Here is a 14,932-nt window from a genome sequence, read left to right on the forward strand (position 1 = left end):
GCTTTCCAGCCAAGCTCTGCCCCTAGTCTGCTGCTGGCTTCTTAAGCCCCCCTTGATGAGCAGACTCTCTGCAGATGAGTCGCTGCCAGAACAGCCCCAAAGTGTGGACTGGAGGGAGGTGGAATGACAGGTCCCACTACTAGAGATGAGCGAGTAGTATTCGATCGAGTAGGTATATACCAGTGGCCTCCGATATGGTGGACCCCAGATAATTATATGGATAACGTGCCCTGGGGAGCTACAAAGTTGGTATATTGGACCTGCTCTGGTATATCAAAAGGGCTGTCTCCATATCATTAGGCCTGGACATCCTTTGTATATATTTAGTGGACGTCTTATGGTATTTTTAGACTTAGCACAATAAAAGTTAAAGGGGTTGGCCACTTTCAGACCAATATTGACAAACAAATGTACAATAAAAAGATTAGAGATGAGCGAGTAGTACTCGATCGAGTAGGTGTTCGATCGAATACTACGGTATTCTAAATACTTGTACTCGATCGAATACTACTAGCTGTTCGAAGTTAAGATTCGATGCAGAACCAGCGTTGATTGGCAGAATGCTATACATTGCCAATCAACGCTGGTTCTTCTCTTACCTTTAGAAGTCTTCTCCCTGCGCAGCGTTCCCGCGTCCTCTCCCGGCTCTGCATTCACTCTGCTTAGGCATCGGGCCTGGGCAGAGCCGACTGCGCATGTCCGCGCTACAAGAAAATGGCCACTTACACTGTAAGCGGCCATTTTCTTGAAGCACAGACATGCGCAGTCCGCGCATGTCGGCTCTGCCTAGGCCCGATGCCTAGCAGAGTGAATTCAAGGCTGGAAGAGGACGCGGGGACGCTGCGCAGGGAGAAGAATCCAGCCCGACCCTCACTCATGGACTTGGTAAGTAGAATTTGATTGAATGTTGCGTACCCCTGAAACAAGCATTTCCCCCCATAGACTATAATGGGGTTCGAAACCCGTTCGAACAGTCGAACAGTGTGCGGCTGTTCGAATCGGATTTCGAACCTCGAACATTTTAGTGTTCGCTCATCTCTACCCACTACCAACCTACCTGCCATTCCTAAAAATCCAGCCCAGTAACTGGAACTCTGAAATAACCCTCAGCAGACAATAGTTATCTTCTGAGAAACATTCTTTCTGGAGTTTTCTCACCTCACCCACCTTAGTAGTCTGGGTGAGATGTACACCCCCTCCATTAACTGACCAGCCATTGGCTTACACTATGAAGAGACCAGAGTGGTCCAATCTATAGTATTAGATGTAGATGTTCATAAACCCAACAACAAAGAATGTTATGGGTATTGCCACTTTTGCAATTTGTTGTGGCTGAAGATCGAGGTTAGCTGTATCCTCTGATTTCCTGGTGGATGAGTCTAAGGCAAAAATTCCAACTTCACCCCCTCATTTGGAGGTAACTTTGGATCCAAACTCTCTAAACTAGGACTCATTTACCTACTTACAAATAACCTATTATTGCTGATCTGTACATTGTTTTCCATTAACAAGACAACTTGTGCTTGTTTTGTATAGATAGAGGGTGGACCTCAGAATCCTTTCTACTGATGAGTCTAAGGAACTATCCAGTGATACCAGTACAGACTTACAAGAATCCCATGGATCTTGAGGAAAACAAACAAGATTTAAGATTTAACCAAACTTTATGAAGCAAGAATGTTCATATCACACACCCTTAGGGTCCGTTCACACAGAGTTTTTTGGCGCTGATTTTGACACTGAATCCACGTCAGAATCCACGTGGAAAAAAAGCCTCCCATTGACTTCAATGGGTTCCTTTTTCCGAAGGAACCCATTGATTTCAATGTGAGGCTTGAAAATCAGCACCAAAAAACTCTGTGTGAATGGACCCTAAAGCTTTATTATTATTATATTATTACCATTGTAGGACAGATCTTTGGACAAGACAAGTATTGTATGTTTGTATGAGTTGATGGAGAAGAAGATGACCAACAAAAAGATGGTTAGAAATCACCACAAGTAATAAAAATAGTAATAACAACATTACTAATTATCCCTAAAATGGGATGGAGACATATGTAATCCAAATAGTATCAACCACAATACAGTTCTAGATATAAAAAGGTCTCAACTTGAGGAACAAAGCAAACTCAAGATTCCCAGATATATAGCATTAACATATAATACGCACTTTTGTCAGCGTGGAGAGCTGGAACCCCATGGCTTTCCTTTTGCCTGTGGTTTCATTAAGACAGTTGCCCATGGCCAGGATGTAACTGAGGACTGTAGGGAAGGCCTGACTGTGAAGCAGCTGCTTACAAGCTTTGATGTTCTGTAGTATTAGCTGCAAGCAAAAGACTTTTATTACCTTTCCTTCATCACAGATCACAAAATATGTTTCATTTATCATACATAGGTGATATAGAATCAACTGGAGTAAAGGTGACACAATAACACTGAATCAATGATGCTATACATAACACATGGGAAAATATATAGGTAGAAGCAATAGAGGATGTGGTACTCTGTCTACTCTATCCACATTGGAAAATCCAACAGCATATGACATGCTTAGGAAAAACATGAATCCTTCTATAATTGTCCCCTGTTTAACCCACCTACCGTAGAAGTATAGCGGTGCCTTAAAGTTACTAAAATCATTGGACCGGGATGGCATACACTCTCAGCTTGGTTTCCTTGTATATTGAAGCTATGAAAACTAATTTTAAGACGACCCATTACCTAATATTGGTTCCATCGATGTACCAGCATTTTTGACAAGAATAGAGATGCAGATTATGCTCTCACATAGCAGGCCCTAGAATAGCTATAGAAATGTAACACTTTACAAGCAATCCTACTAAGAAGCTGCTCTAAAGGTAGCAATGCCCAACAATTCCAGTTAGACATATGGTATAAACATCACTGTTCCACTAACACTTACTGGATGTAGGTCTTTCATATACATGGGCAGCTCTCTTATTGCTAATAAAGTATCAAGACGTAAACAAAGATCTGGGATTTTGCACATCTGTAAGAAAAAGAGAAAAATCAATGGAAGAAGTAAGTAAAGTTAGTAAGATGATTTCCAGAAAGACAATAGGAGACACCTAAGGGTGTATTCACATGACAGAAAATGAAGAGGGTTTCCTCTTCATTTTCCGCCACCGGTATTTTCACCACAGTCTAGCTGCGACAGGATGCTGAATCAGCGTACGGGCCTAATAAGCAGGGAGTCTCTAGCCGCGGACTCTGCAGGAAGATCGAGCAGGATGCTTCTTTTTCTCTGCGTCCTGCTGCAATATCTGCCTACCATTGAAAACAATGGGAGGTGGATTACGGGAGGAATCTGTCCTGGATTTTGGAGTAAAATTTGCACCCAAATCCACAGCAAATTCCTCCATGTGAACACAGACTAACATTAAGTGTGATTGCTTTCAGATATATGGACCCTGTTATGTAACAAGAGTCAAATGCAATGGCCATCTATGGATTTTAAAGACAAGGTATATTCCCAGTTATTGTCAAAGGACTGTATAGGATGTCTAGCCCTTAAATGTAAAAAAAAAAAAAAACAATGGTTGCTCCATTATAATAAAGCCCTTATATATAAGTAGATCTGTACCTGTAGCATAAACCGGTCAACAATGTGCAGCTCTGCAGGGGAACCTTTATAACCCAAGTACATACTTCGATCCTTTGCAGTTGGAACATATCTGTAATAAAATGAATATAGGGTATGTTATATACCATTACAAAGCTGTTCTTGCCCTAAATTTAGAACACTTTCTGTTTTGTCTGTAGCTTCTCCTATTGAAAAAATATGGGTGCCATTTCAGTTACCAATATCTCTGTACAGTTAGAGTAGTGGTCCTTACAGCCCAGCATCATTGCTATGGAGAACGCCCACTTCACAGTGCAAGACAATACAAATATATCTTCAGGTGGGTTTTCTTTACTGCATGGTGATGACTATAGGCTACAATGACCGTCTCCCTGATAGTACAGTGATACTGGTAGATAAGCTAACTGCACCTATAATGGGTGAGACTAATCTGGGAGCAGGACTTCTTTCTGCTGGGACAATGAGAGCAGGCTGTTACTGGTTTCTTGTTAAATGTTTATGAGAGGGGGATTAAAGAGAAATAACCAAATAACACTAAACATGGCTGGCCCTGCTCTGTACCTACATTAGACAGTTAATTCTGCTGGTGTCCGCAAACAGAAATTGTTGGAATTTTTCAGTAATTTTTAATTCAAACACTTCCTTCATCAGCAAAGAGGAGTCCTCATAGGTAAAAACAAGATGGCATCCTATTGTTAATTCACCCCACACTGAGCCTTAGGTGTAAAAGTTTTTCCTTAAAATAGGATTGGTGTGCTGTTTTGTTCATTCATTTATCGTTGTGTGCACTTTTTGTATTAGGGTCCATTCACACGGAGGAAAATGACGCATTATTTGGTGCTGAATTTTGAGCGCTGAAAAAAAGCCCCCCATTGACTTCAATGGGTGCCGCTAGCTTTTTTTTTCCACCAGAATTTTCCGCTAGTGAAAAAAAAAAAGCTAGCAGAACCCATTGCTGGCTGTGTTTTGCACTGTTTATGCTGATGAAATATTCAATATTTGTTTCGAATAGCCCCTCAATATTCGACTATTCAAACGAATATTGAACCCCATTATAGTCTATGGGGAAAAAAGCTTTGTCTCAGGAGAGTCACCAAGTCCATTATGACACCCTAGGAAATGAGGACAACACCTCTCGAATGCAACTGGGACAGCAGGGGAAGCATGCCTGGGGGCATCTAACATTCCCAAGTCCCTGTATTGTGCCACTAATAATGCAGGAGATGACATTTTCCCATAGGAATGCATTGACCAGCGTTGATTGGCCGAATGCCATACAGAGTACAGCATTCGGCCAATCAACGCAGGTTCTGCTGGAGGCTCATCTGTGAGGAGGCGGAATCTAAGATTGGTCCACAGCAATCTCCATTGTGGTCCGATCTCAGTTATAACAGAGTTGACACAGCTCTGCTACACCTGAGATGCAGCAGAGCTGGCCGTGCGCTGAGCTCTGCTACACCTGAGATGCAGCAGAGCTGGCCGTGCGCTGAACTCTGCTACACCTGAGATGCGCTGAGCTCAGGTGTAGCAGAGCTCAGCGCATGGCCAGCTCTGCTGCATCTCAGATGTAGCAGAGCTCAGCGCTCGGCCAGCTCTGCATATCAGGTGTAGCAGAGCTATGTCAACTCTGCTATACCTGAAATTGGACCACAACGGAGACTGCTGTGGACCGATCTTAGACTCCACCTCCTCCGGCAGAACCAGCTTTGACTGGCTGAATGCTGTACATTGTATGGCATTCGGCCAATTGATTCGGCTAATTCCTAGCTAACCCTGCCTGTATAAAGTGGAGGTCACCTGATTTAGCCAGCCAATTACTTTTTCCGATTTTTTTTCGATGCCTACATTGTCTTAGTTCCTGCCCACCTCCCCTGCACAGTTATTGGTGCAAAAAAAGCACCAGGGAAGGTGGGAGGGGATACAAATTTTTAGTGCATTTGCAGCGTGGTATTCGATTGGAATCAATGATTATCAGTTACTGTCCATTATATGTCCGTTGCCGATACACTTCAATGTTAAAAAAAAACAAAAAACCAGACACTTACTGTCTGTTTTTTCAAACGGACAGGAAAGTCCTGCATGTAGGATTTTTTTGTCCACTTGAAAAAAAGGACATGGTTGTAAATGGACATTAAAGGACACAAACGGACACTAAAGGACACAAATAAAATCCAATTGAAATGAATGGAAATTGCAAACGGACCAGCCAGTGTCCGTTGCTAAAATCTTGTACGTACAATAGCCACAGACACTGCTGAGCGGACACCAACAATAGTGTGAACGCCCCCTTACTGTTAAAGAGGGTTTAGGTTAGATTGCATCCTCTTCTCAGGGGTAACATAGAAGCTGTCTCTAAGAAATGTGGCAAATAGGCAAGACAAATTTGACTAATCTCATGCATACATCTATTGGCCAAGACTGTACAGAAGATCAAATCTGATTATATATGTTAAAAGTTTAAAAAAACAAATAAAATGTGATTTCAAAAAAGAAGATGGGATCTGATTGTTGGTCTACCTTCTAAGGTTGGTTAGTTGTTCATCAGATAACCCTCCGTCACATTCTCGGATGATCAACAACTTCTCCTTCAGCTGCTCAGGCTCCATGTGAAAATGTTTTAAAACTATATCTATTATATGGAGAAAGAGTGTGATTTGAGAACATACTGTAAGATGAGCTAGGGTGCATTGTATTACATTATATATCCTGTACAAATTTTGGTTTATGGCCTCCAAAACTGCACTCATTATTTTGCTGGTGGAGACACCAGAGCACATTTATTATTGTTTCTATGAAATGTTTTTGTCACAAAATTTACAAATTTTTGCAAATTGTGACAAAATTGTTTTCAAATGGTATTTTTTAAAGTTTTTTTCACCTTTGTTGTAAAACTTTAATAAAATTCTTAATGTTAAAAAAAATGGCACGGAACAGATGAAGAAGGACCGTTTCATCCATTTTTCACAGCCATGAAACAAGCAAAGGCATGTGAATACAGATTAAGGGAGCCTTCACACGGAGTATACGCTCCGCTCATTCTGAACGTAAAAGTCGTTCATAATGAGCACGTAAAAACCAGCTCCCATTGACTTGAATGGGTTCGGTCTTACAAGTGCAACCCATTGAAATCAATGGGAGGCTTTTTTCCCTATTGCTTTCAATGTTATACGCGCGTATCACATTGAAAGCAATAGGGAAAAAAGCCTCTCATTGATTTCAATAGGTAGCTCTCGTATGCCGGCACCCATTCAAGTCAATGGGATCTGGTTTTTACGCGCTCATTATGAACGACTTTTACGTTCAGAATGAGCGGAGCGTATACTCCGTGTGAAGGCTCCCTAAAGCTAATGTTCCACATTTTGGAGAAGCAGCTTTTTTATGTTGCAGATTTTGCTGCACTTTTTGAGCCAGAGTTAGAATTAGACTGAGAAAAATGGTGAGGTGCAAGTGTTTCCTTTATATTTCCCATTCCTTTTGCAGCCATTACTGGGTTTCGCTCAAAAAAACAAAACACAGCAAAATCTGCAATAAATAAAGTAGCTTTTTCGCAAGGCTAAAAAATGCAGCAGAAAAGCCTTGTTTTTTTCTGCTATGTTTTTCACTGTATTTTTGCTGTGGTTTTTCTCCCTAGTTTCTTCCCTAATTATATCTATGGAGAAAAAGCTTGTGTTTCCGTAGGTAAGGCCTGGTTCACATCTGCGTTCGGTAATCCGTTCGGGGAGTCCGCATGGGGACCCTCCCCCAATGGAATACTCATCGCAGTGGCAAGCGGTTTCCACAAAGAACAAGCGTACATGAAAGTACTTCATGATGTACTTTCCTGTCCGCATGACTCGTGCGGACACCGTGCGGAAAGCACACGGACCCCATTATAGTCTAGGGGTCCGTGTGCTTTCACTGTTCACTGTTTCCCAATACGTTCGGTATTCCATTTGGGGGGGTCACCGTGTGGACTCCCCCGAACGGATTACCGAACACAGATGTGAACCAGGCCTAAAATTGACAGGCTAAAAAAAGACACCTTATGTAGCCTGCACTCAAAAAGATAAAACATTTATGGGTGTCAGAATAAGGCTTGGTTCACACATGCTTATGTGATCAGTCCGTTTGAATTTAGTTTGAGACTAAAAACGGACTGATGCACATACTGATTGTATACTGACAACTTTTTATGCAGATAGTAAATGCTGTCCCTTTAAAATGTGTCAGTTTACTTTAGATATCTTTTTCTTTTAATCTAGGAGAAGACTTGACTAGAGGACAGATAAGGGGATTAATAGTCGAAAATTGTAAAAAGAGTAGAGATAAGCACATATAATAAAAGTCCTTATGTGCTTCTCTCTACTCTGTTTACAATTTTCTACTATTAATCCCCTTATCTGTCCTCTAGTCAAGTCTTTTCCTAGATTAAAGGAAAAAGATATCTAAAGTAAACTGACACATTTTAAAGAGACAGCATTTGCTATCAGCATAAAAAGTTGTCAGTATACAATCAGTATGTGCATCAGTCCGTTTTTAGTCTCAAACTGAATTCAAATGGACTGATCACATAAGCACGTACTAAGGTTTCCGTCTTCTGCCGGCAGAAGACGGAAACCTGTCAGACCGTGTCCGGCCGTAAGAGCCGCTGCGCGTTTTATGTTGTCTGCGGTAAAACCGGTTTCTTTAAACCGGACACAACTTTGTCTGACTTTGTGTCCGGTTAAAAAAAATGGTGTCACAGCGGAGAGCACAAAACGCTCACCGCCGCTCACGGCTGGACACTTTTCAAACCCATTCATTTGAATGGGTTTGAAAAATGCCTGCAGGTTTACGTCTCCTGCCCAGTTTCGGCAGGAAACAGAAACCTAAAAGTGGAGACCCTGGGCGCAGATGGGAATGAGCCCTGAGTAATTTTTTCTCCAATTCCACCCCACTCTGAAATTTTTTTAAACTTCCCAGTACTGAATATTAAATGGTGCCAAGTACAATTTTTCCCACAAGAATTAAGTGAACAGAAAAATAGTTGTGATTTTTGGAAGGTGTGGGATCAAAAATGAAAATCAAAAAATGGCTGGGAAAGGAGGGGGTTAACGTGCTGTGGTTTTTAAAAACAACTTTTTCTCTGCAATTTGGAGATGAGATTAAACAAAATCTCATTAACTTTGCAGACACTGTAAAGCACATTATTTTCGCAATGTAGGACCTTAGCCTAGGGGTATCTTTATATATGACAGATTTTGTTGCAGAAAATCTGTGACTGAATATTTCCATTCATCTTGAAAAAGTCCAGGTAATAGCAGGTAAAATAATCCTTTCAATATCAGATTTATTGTACATTTTCCTATTTTACTGTATATGTTTTTACCTTACTAGTTTGTATATTTTCTTTTGTAAAAATTCAATAAAAATCTATTAAAAAAAAAAGTTAAACAATTTAAAATTACAAGGTTTACCAAGTCTACTGGTAAATGCCATCACATTTGGCAATCTCCTTTGTGACCCTTCCTACTTATACATATATATGAGTTCATCAATGGAAAGTGGTCTGTACAGGAAGGGGTAAAACTACAAAAAACGAAAGAGGCATCATAGTGAAAGGAAATGGGAACCAACTATGGTGCTGCAATAAGAATAAACCAGTTCTATTTTACAAAAAAAAAATACTTTCAGATAAATGGAGCTGATTTTTAGTCACAGATTGTCTGCAACAAAATCTACTTTGTGTGGAGAAACCCCTATTATACTGAAGTGCAGAAGTCCCCAATGACCGGGCTGCGGACCAAGTGGGCCACCAGTGGCATTAGGGATATCTGTATGCTACTAGATGTTGGCTGATGCTGATATGCTGCATGTAATCTGCAGCACTGGAGCATCGGCCTAGTAAGTGTCCACAGGACTACCTGATCACTGATGCCGCTCTCTCATCTCTCCCTGTGTGTCAGCACAGGATGTGTGCATCTTCTATTCTTTTCCTGGAACCTTCACTATGGGCCTGGGGAGTAACATAGAAGATGCCCACATCCTGTGTGTCAGAAGAGATCCTGGAAGCTGTATACGTAGTCAGTCATTGTTAGTATCATATCTGTTTGTATATTTTGTGTATTGTATGTAAACCCCCAAATGTAAAGCACCATGGAATTAATGGTGCTATATGAAGAAACAATAATAATATCAGCCCACCCAGACACAGGAATTATATAACTGTAATAGAGCCCTAGTAGTGCCTCCCACAGGTAATAATCCCCTCCAACACACAGGTAATATTACCAGTGGGGGACCACTATAAGGGCACTATTACACATGGGAAGAATATGCAAATCTGTCTCCCAAGAAGTAAACAGGGAGACATTGCCTCTGTTGTGCTGCTCTCTATTGGGAAGCACCCTGAACTTCATGCCTGACTTTCCCAGAAGTCTTTAACTGCATAATGCGGGGTTATAACCAAATCAATTTCTCAGCTACGGACGGCACCATTTCTGTCTGGTTGGACTTCATCAGCGCAGCCTAGAGAGAACTTATTTAGTAGAAGTGGGAGGCTGAGAGACCAGATTATGGGGATAATGTCACTCCTTAGGGAGAGACCACCTTTTCAGGTGTGTGGAGACTTATGCAGCCATAGTTACTCCACTGCAAGGGAACATGGGAAGAATATGCAAATCTGTCTCCCAAGATGTAAACAGGGAGACAGTGCCTCTGTTGTGCTGCCCTCTATTGGGAAGCACCCTGAACATCATGCCCAACTTTCCCAGAAGTCTTTACTACTAGTGTTTACATCTTGGGAGACAGATTTGCATATTCTTCCCATGTTCCCTTGCAGTGGAGCAACTATGGCTGTATAAGTCTCCACACGCCTGAAAAGGTGGTCTCTCCCTAAGGAGTGACATTATCCCCATAATCTGGCACTATTATAGCTATAGTGCCCCCCTACAATTAATAAACTAATAACTGAGGGGACACTATTACTGTAATACTGCCCTAGTAATGTCCCCACAAATAATAGTCCCCCACAAACATAGGTAATATTACTATTACCGTAATAATGATGGTCCCCCCACCTTTCCCATACTTTTATTAAGGGAGCTGTCCATACCACCAATTATGCATGATAAGGAGAGAGATCTCCACTTATAAAGCATAGTTAAATGTATAAATGTAATAATTAAATATTCACTTTATTGTGTTGTATTATGAGCCACCCAATCGTCCCAATTCTGCCCTACATGAAAGTGGTCCTTGCAACCAAAAAGGTTGGGGTAGTGAGTTACATTTGTGTATTATAATCCAGACCTGTACTCACAATCCAGCAGTCCACAAACAAAATCTCCCTATATTCAGGGATTTCTGGCACAATTTCTCCAGATAAGACTAATAACCCTCAGGACATCACCATTTACTTCATAGTTCTCCTCCCCATGTTCATATAATGGGAAGGCAAGTATTATCACCTAGGTAACTAATGCATGGGCTCCTCTGTGAGCTGAGCACAAAAGTAGCACATACTTCTCACAAACTATCAGTACAGGTCAAGCAACTTGTTTGATTAGTCCATCAACTATAAATATAGAAAAATTATTTCTGGTGAGGATACATTGCTTCCATACTAAAGTTATGTGCGATCTTCTTGTCCAACAGGATATTTGACTGTTTTGTGATGTCCGATTCCAGAACACAAGAGAAGTCATTGTTTTGGAACTGATGTAAAATTCTTTGAGTGTCAATCTTCTTCTGAGCAGAGTTCTGTCCCCATATGGACTTGTTAATCTGAAAAAATACATCAAGCAATTACATTGGTGCCAAGAAATTTTTCTACATGTTGAAAAGTATGTACCCTACACCCCCTCCCACACACACACATACAAACATATATACACATATATTATCTTAATAAGCTTTACAAACAAGTTTGGACCAAAATTAACCTCATAAATGGTTGCCAAAATGAATTTACACAAGACCACCAAAAAATGGCCAAGGGACATGCGCAGTAAGCAATAAGCATTTTGTGGTGGTCTCATGTAAGAAGAGGAATGAAGAGGAGGAGACACAGAAGACAGAGGCGGTGAAGAAAAGAAGAAAAATCCAAAAACGGTGGAATGGATGTTCAAAATAAAGATAAGAAATGAATAGCCTTTCTAAAGGCTATTCCTACGTGGTTTTAGCTAAGGCCCCATGGGACAACCTGCAGCTATAAAGCGCTGTGAGAAAAACCACGGCAGGAACGCATCATGGTTTTTCCCGCAGCGCTTTAAACAGAAAGTTTGCGGCGTTTTCCTCCACGGACTTTTTGTTACAATTATATCTACGGGAAAGCCGCCCGCGTTTCTGTAGATTTAATTGACATGCTGCAATTTCCAAAACCATGTAGGTTTTAGAAATTGCAGCGTGTCCACACTGCTGTTTTTACTGCAAAGTGGGCATGGGATTCGCAAGAATCCCATCCACTTTGCAGTTACTGTAAAATACCACGATTTTTTTGGCAAATTGCGGCGTTTCCAGCCTGTGGGGCTCCGGCCTAAAAAAATTTTTTAATAACAGAATCCCTTTAACTATGAGGGTAAGTTCACACAGGGTTTTTTGGTCAGGATTTTGAGGCCATATCCACCTCAAAATCCTGACCAAAAAGATGGATCCCATTTAAATCAATGGGAGCCAGTCAGTTTTTTTTACCGGGAGCTGTTTGTTCCGGATCCCGGAAAAAGAAGCGAGATGCTCACTCTTTCAGGCGGATTCACCTCGCAACATCTGCCTGAAGAGACTCCCTCCCGATTAGGCCCATTCATTTGGGCCTAATCTGGAACGGAGAGCGCAACTGGATGCCAGTGCACTGCATCGGCATCCAGTCACAGCTACCCGTATTTTGGTCTGTAACTTGAGGCGGCCTCACAACATCTACCTGAAGACACTCCATCCTGACTAGGCCCATTCATTTGGGCCTAATCCGGAGCAGAGTGTGCGACTGGATGCCAGTGCACTGCGGAGGCTGCTTCAGGTTCCAGACCAAAATATGGGCAGCTGCAACTTAGGGCCCATGCACACGGAGTTAAAGTGTGCGCATTTTAGCATTATACACATGTATAAAATACACGTGTAAAAATAACACTCCCATTGACTTCAATGAAATTTTTTACACGTGTAAAAAACGCGTCGAAATACGCGCCAAAAATCGTGACGTGTATTTTGACGTGTTTTTACACGTGTAAAAAATTGTGCAAAATTTTGCATTATGCTAAAATGCGCTCGCGTTAACTCCGTGTGTACGGGCCCTTAAAGGAGCAGAGGGAAACCAAGGTGAAGGAGATGGGTGTGGTGGAAAATCAACTACACAGGTGAGGGAATAGGACAGTGTTTAGACAATAGAAGAAGAACCCAAAGCAAGGAATCACAGCTGGACACACCTTCTGTGCCACAGCATGATGGCGCTGAAGTCCAGACGGTTAAGGATGTTACAGATAGGATAAGATCACATAAGGGTATGTTCACACATCAGTATGCCATCAGTCCGTTTGAATTCAGTTTGAGACTAAAAACGGACTGATGCACATACTGATTGTATACTGACACCTTTTTATGCTAATAGCAAACGTTCTCCTCCCCTAGAGGGCTCATTCACATCTGGCACTGCATAAAACAGAGCAGGAGACAGAAACCTGCAGGATTCTTTCTCACCCATTCATTTGAATGGGTGAGAAAGATGTCCGGCCGTGAGCAGTGGTGAGCGTTTTACACTCTCCACCGCGAAACCAGGTTTTTTAATCCGGGCACAGAGTCGGACATGCAGTACTCTGTGTCCGGATTTTAAAAAAAACGGTTTCGCGGCGGAGAGCATAAAACGCTCACGGCTGGTCCCAGTCTGTGCTTTCTGTTTTCTTGCATGTAGAAGACGGAAAGTACAGAACGGAGTGCTGAACGCAGGTGTGAACCTAACGTAAGGAGGACACAGGGACATTTATTATATCTCCTTATCTCTACTCTGTTTACAATTGCTACTTTTAATTCCCTTATCTGTCCTCTAGGGGAGGAGAGTGTTTGCTATCGGTATAAAAAGGTGTCAGTATGCAATCAGTATGTGCATCAGTCCGTTTTTAGTCTCAAACTGAATTCAAACGGACTGATGGCATACTGATTTGTGAACATACCCTAAGCCTAGTGACTGGGGAAAATGGTACATCTGCTGCTGCTTACAAAGACTGTTAACCCATTTAATTGCCAATAATCTAATATTGTATGTCTGTTGTACAATAGAGCAGTTCATCTACACATTCTTTAAACCTACTTCTAACAATGACAATCTTGTTAGTGAAAAATGTCTTGTCGAGGATTGTTTTGGACAAAAGTTTAAATTTTATTATTACAAAACAGCGAAGTGCTGATTTCACCTGCACAAATCTTAAAAAAAAAAAACTGTTATTTACAAGCGGGTTTTTATTGTTCACTAAACATGCAGTCTAGCCTGCTCTAATGAGAGAAAAAAAATCTTATTCTTTCATGTTATTTTTTTTACTCTGGTGACCAAATACACAGTGTGACTGAACATTATTCTTAATCTGAAAAAAACCATTCATTGCTTAAGTATTTATCTAAATATGCAACTGTGCATACATACACAGTTGTGCAGCCTCCATTAATCTTATAAAGAATCTGTTATTTTAGCAGGGTTTTTTTGGTGAACAATATACATTCTAGCACAAAAAAAAAATCTTTTAATTTCAGCGGTTGACACATATATACAGTGTTGGCCAAAAGTATTGGCACCCCTGCAATTCTGTCAGATAATACTCAGTTTCTTCCAGAAAATGATTGCAAGCACAAACTGTTTGGTATTAATATCTTTATTTATTTTGCTTGCAATGAAAAAACACAAACGAGAATGAAAAAAAAAAAGTCAAATCATTGATCATTTTGCACAAAACTCCAAAAATGGGCCGGACAAAAGTATTGGCACCCTCAGCCTAATACTTGGTAGCACAACCTTTAGATAAAATAACTGCGAACAACCGCTTCCGGTAACCATCAATGAGTTTCTTACAATGCTCTGCTGGAATTTTAGACCATTCTTCTTTGTTAAACTGCTCCAGGTCCCTGAGTTATGAAGGGGGCCTTCTCCAAACTGCCATTTTGAGATCTCTCCACAGGTGTTCTATGGGATTCAGGTCTGGACTCATTGCTGGCCACTTTACAAGTCTCCAGTGCTTTCTCTCAAACCATTTTCTAGTGCTTTTTGAAGTGTGTTTTGGGTCATTGTCCTGTTGGAAGACCCATGACCTCAGAGAGAGACCCAGCTTTCTCACACTGGGTCCTACATTATGCTGCAAAATTTGTTGGTAGTCTTCAGACTTCATAATG

General features: G+C 41.2%; 1 protein-coding gene across 2 annotated transcripts in view; it reads right to left on the minus strand.

The window, feature by feature from the left end:
• LOC142208381 (formin-H-like) overlaps positions 1 to 14,932 on the minus strand; it is a 142,333-nt gene that overhangs the window by 41,127 nt on the left and 86,274 nt on the right. For both annotated transcript variants that reach the window (XM_075276850.1, XM_075276851.1), the window contains 5 exons: positions 11,191 to 11,350; positions 6,125 to 6,236; positions 3,608 to 3,698; positions 2,927 to 3,013; positions 2,174 to 2,326 (listed from right to left, as the gene is read on the minus strand). In XM_075276850.1, coding sequence (XP_075132951.1) covers positions 2,174 to 2,326; positions 2,927 to 3,013; positions 3,608 to 3,698; positions 6,125 to 6,236; positions 11,191 to 11,350 — 603 coding nt within the window. The remainder of the gene's footprint in view (positions 1 to 2,173; positions 2,327 to 2,926; positions 3,014 to 3,607; positions 3,699 to 6,124; positions 6,237 to 11,190; positions 11,351 to 14,932) is intronic.

The sequence above is a fragment of the Leptodactylus fuscus genome, chromosome 6 (assembly GCF_031893055.1).
Source record: "Leptodactylus fuscus isolate aLepFus1 chromosome 6, aLepFus1.hap2, whole genome shotgun sequence".
Lineage (NCBI taxonomy): Eukaryota > Metazoa > Chordata > Amphibia > Anura > Leptodactylidae > Leptodactylus > Leptodactylus fuscus.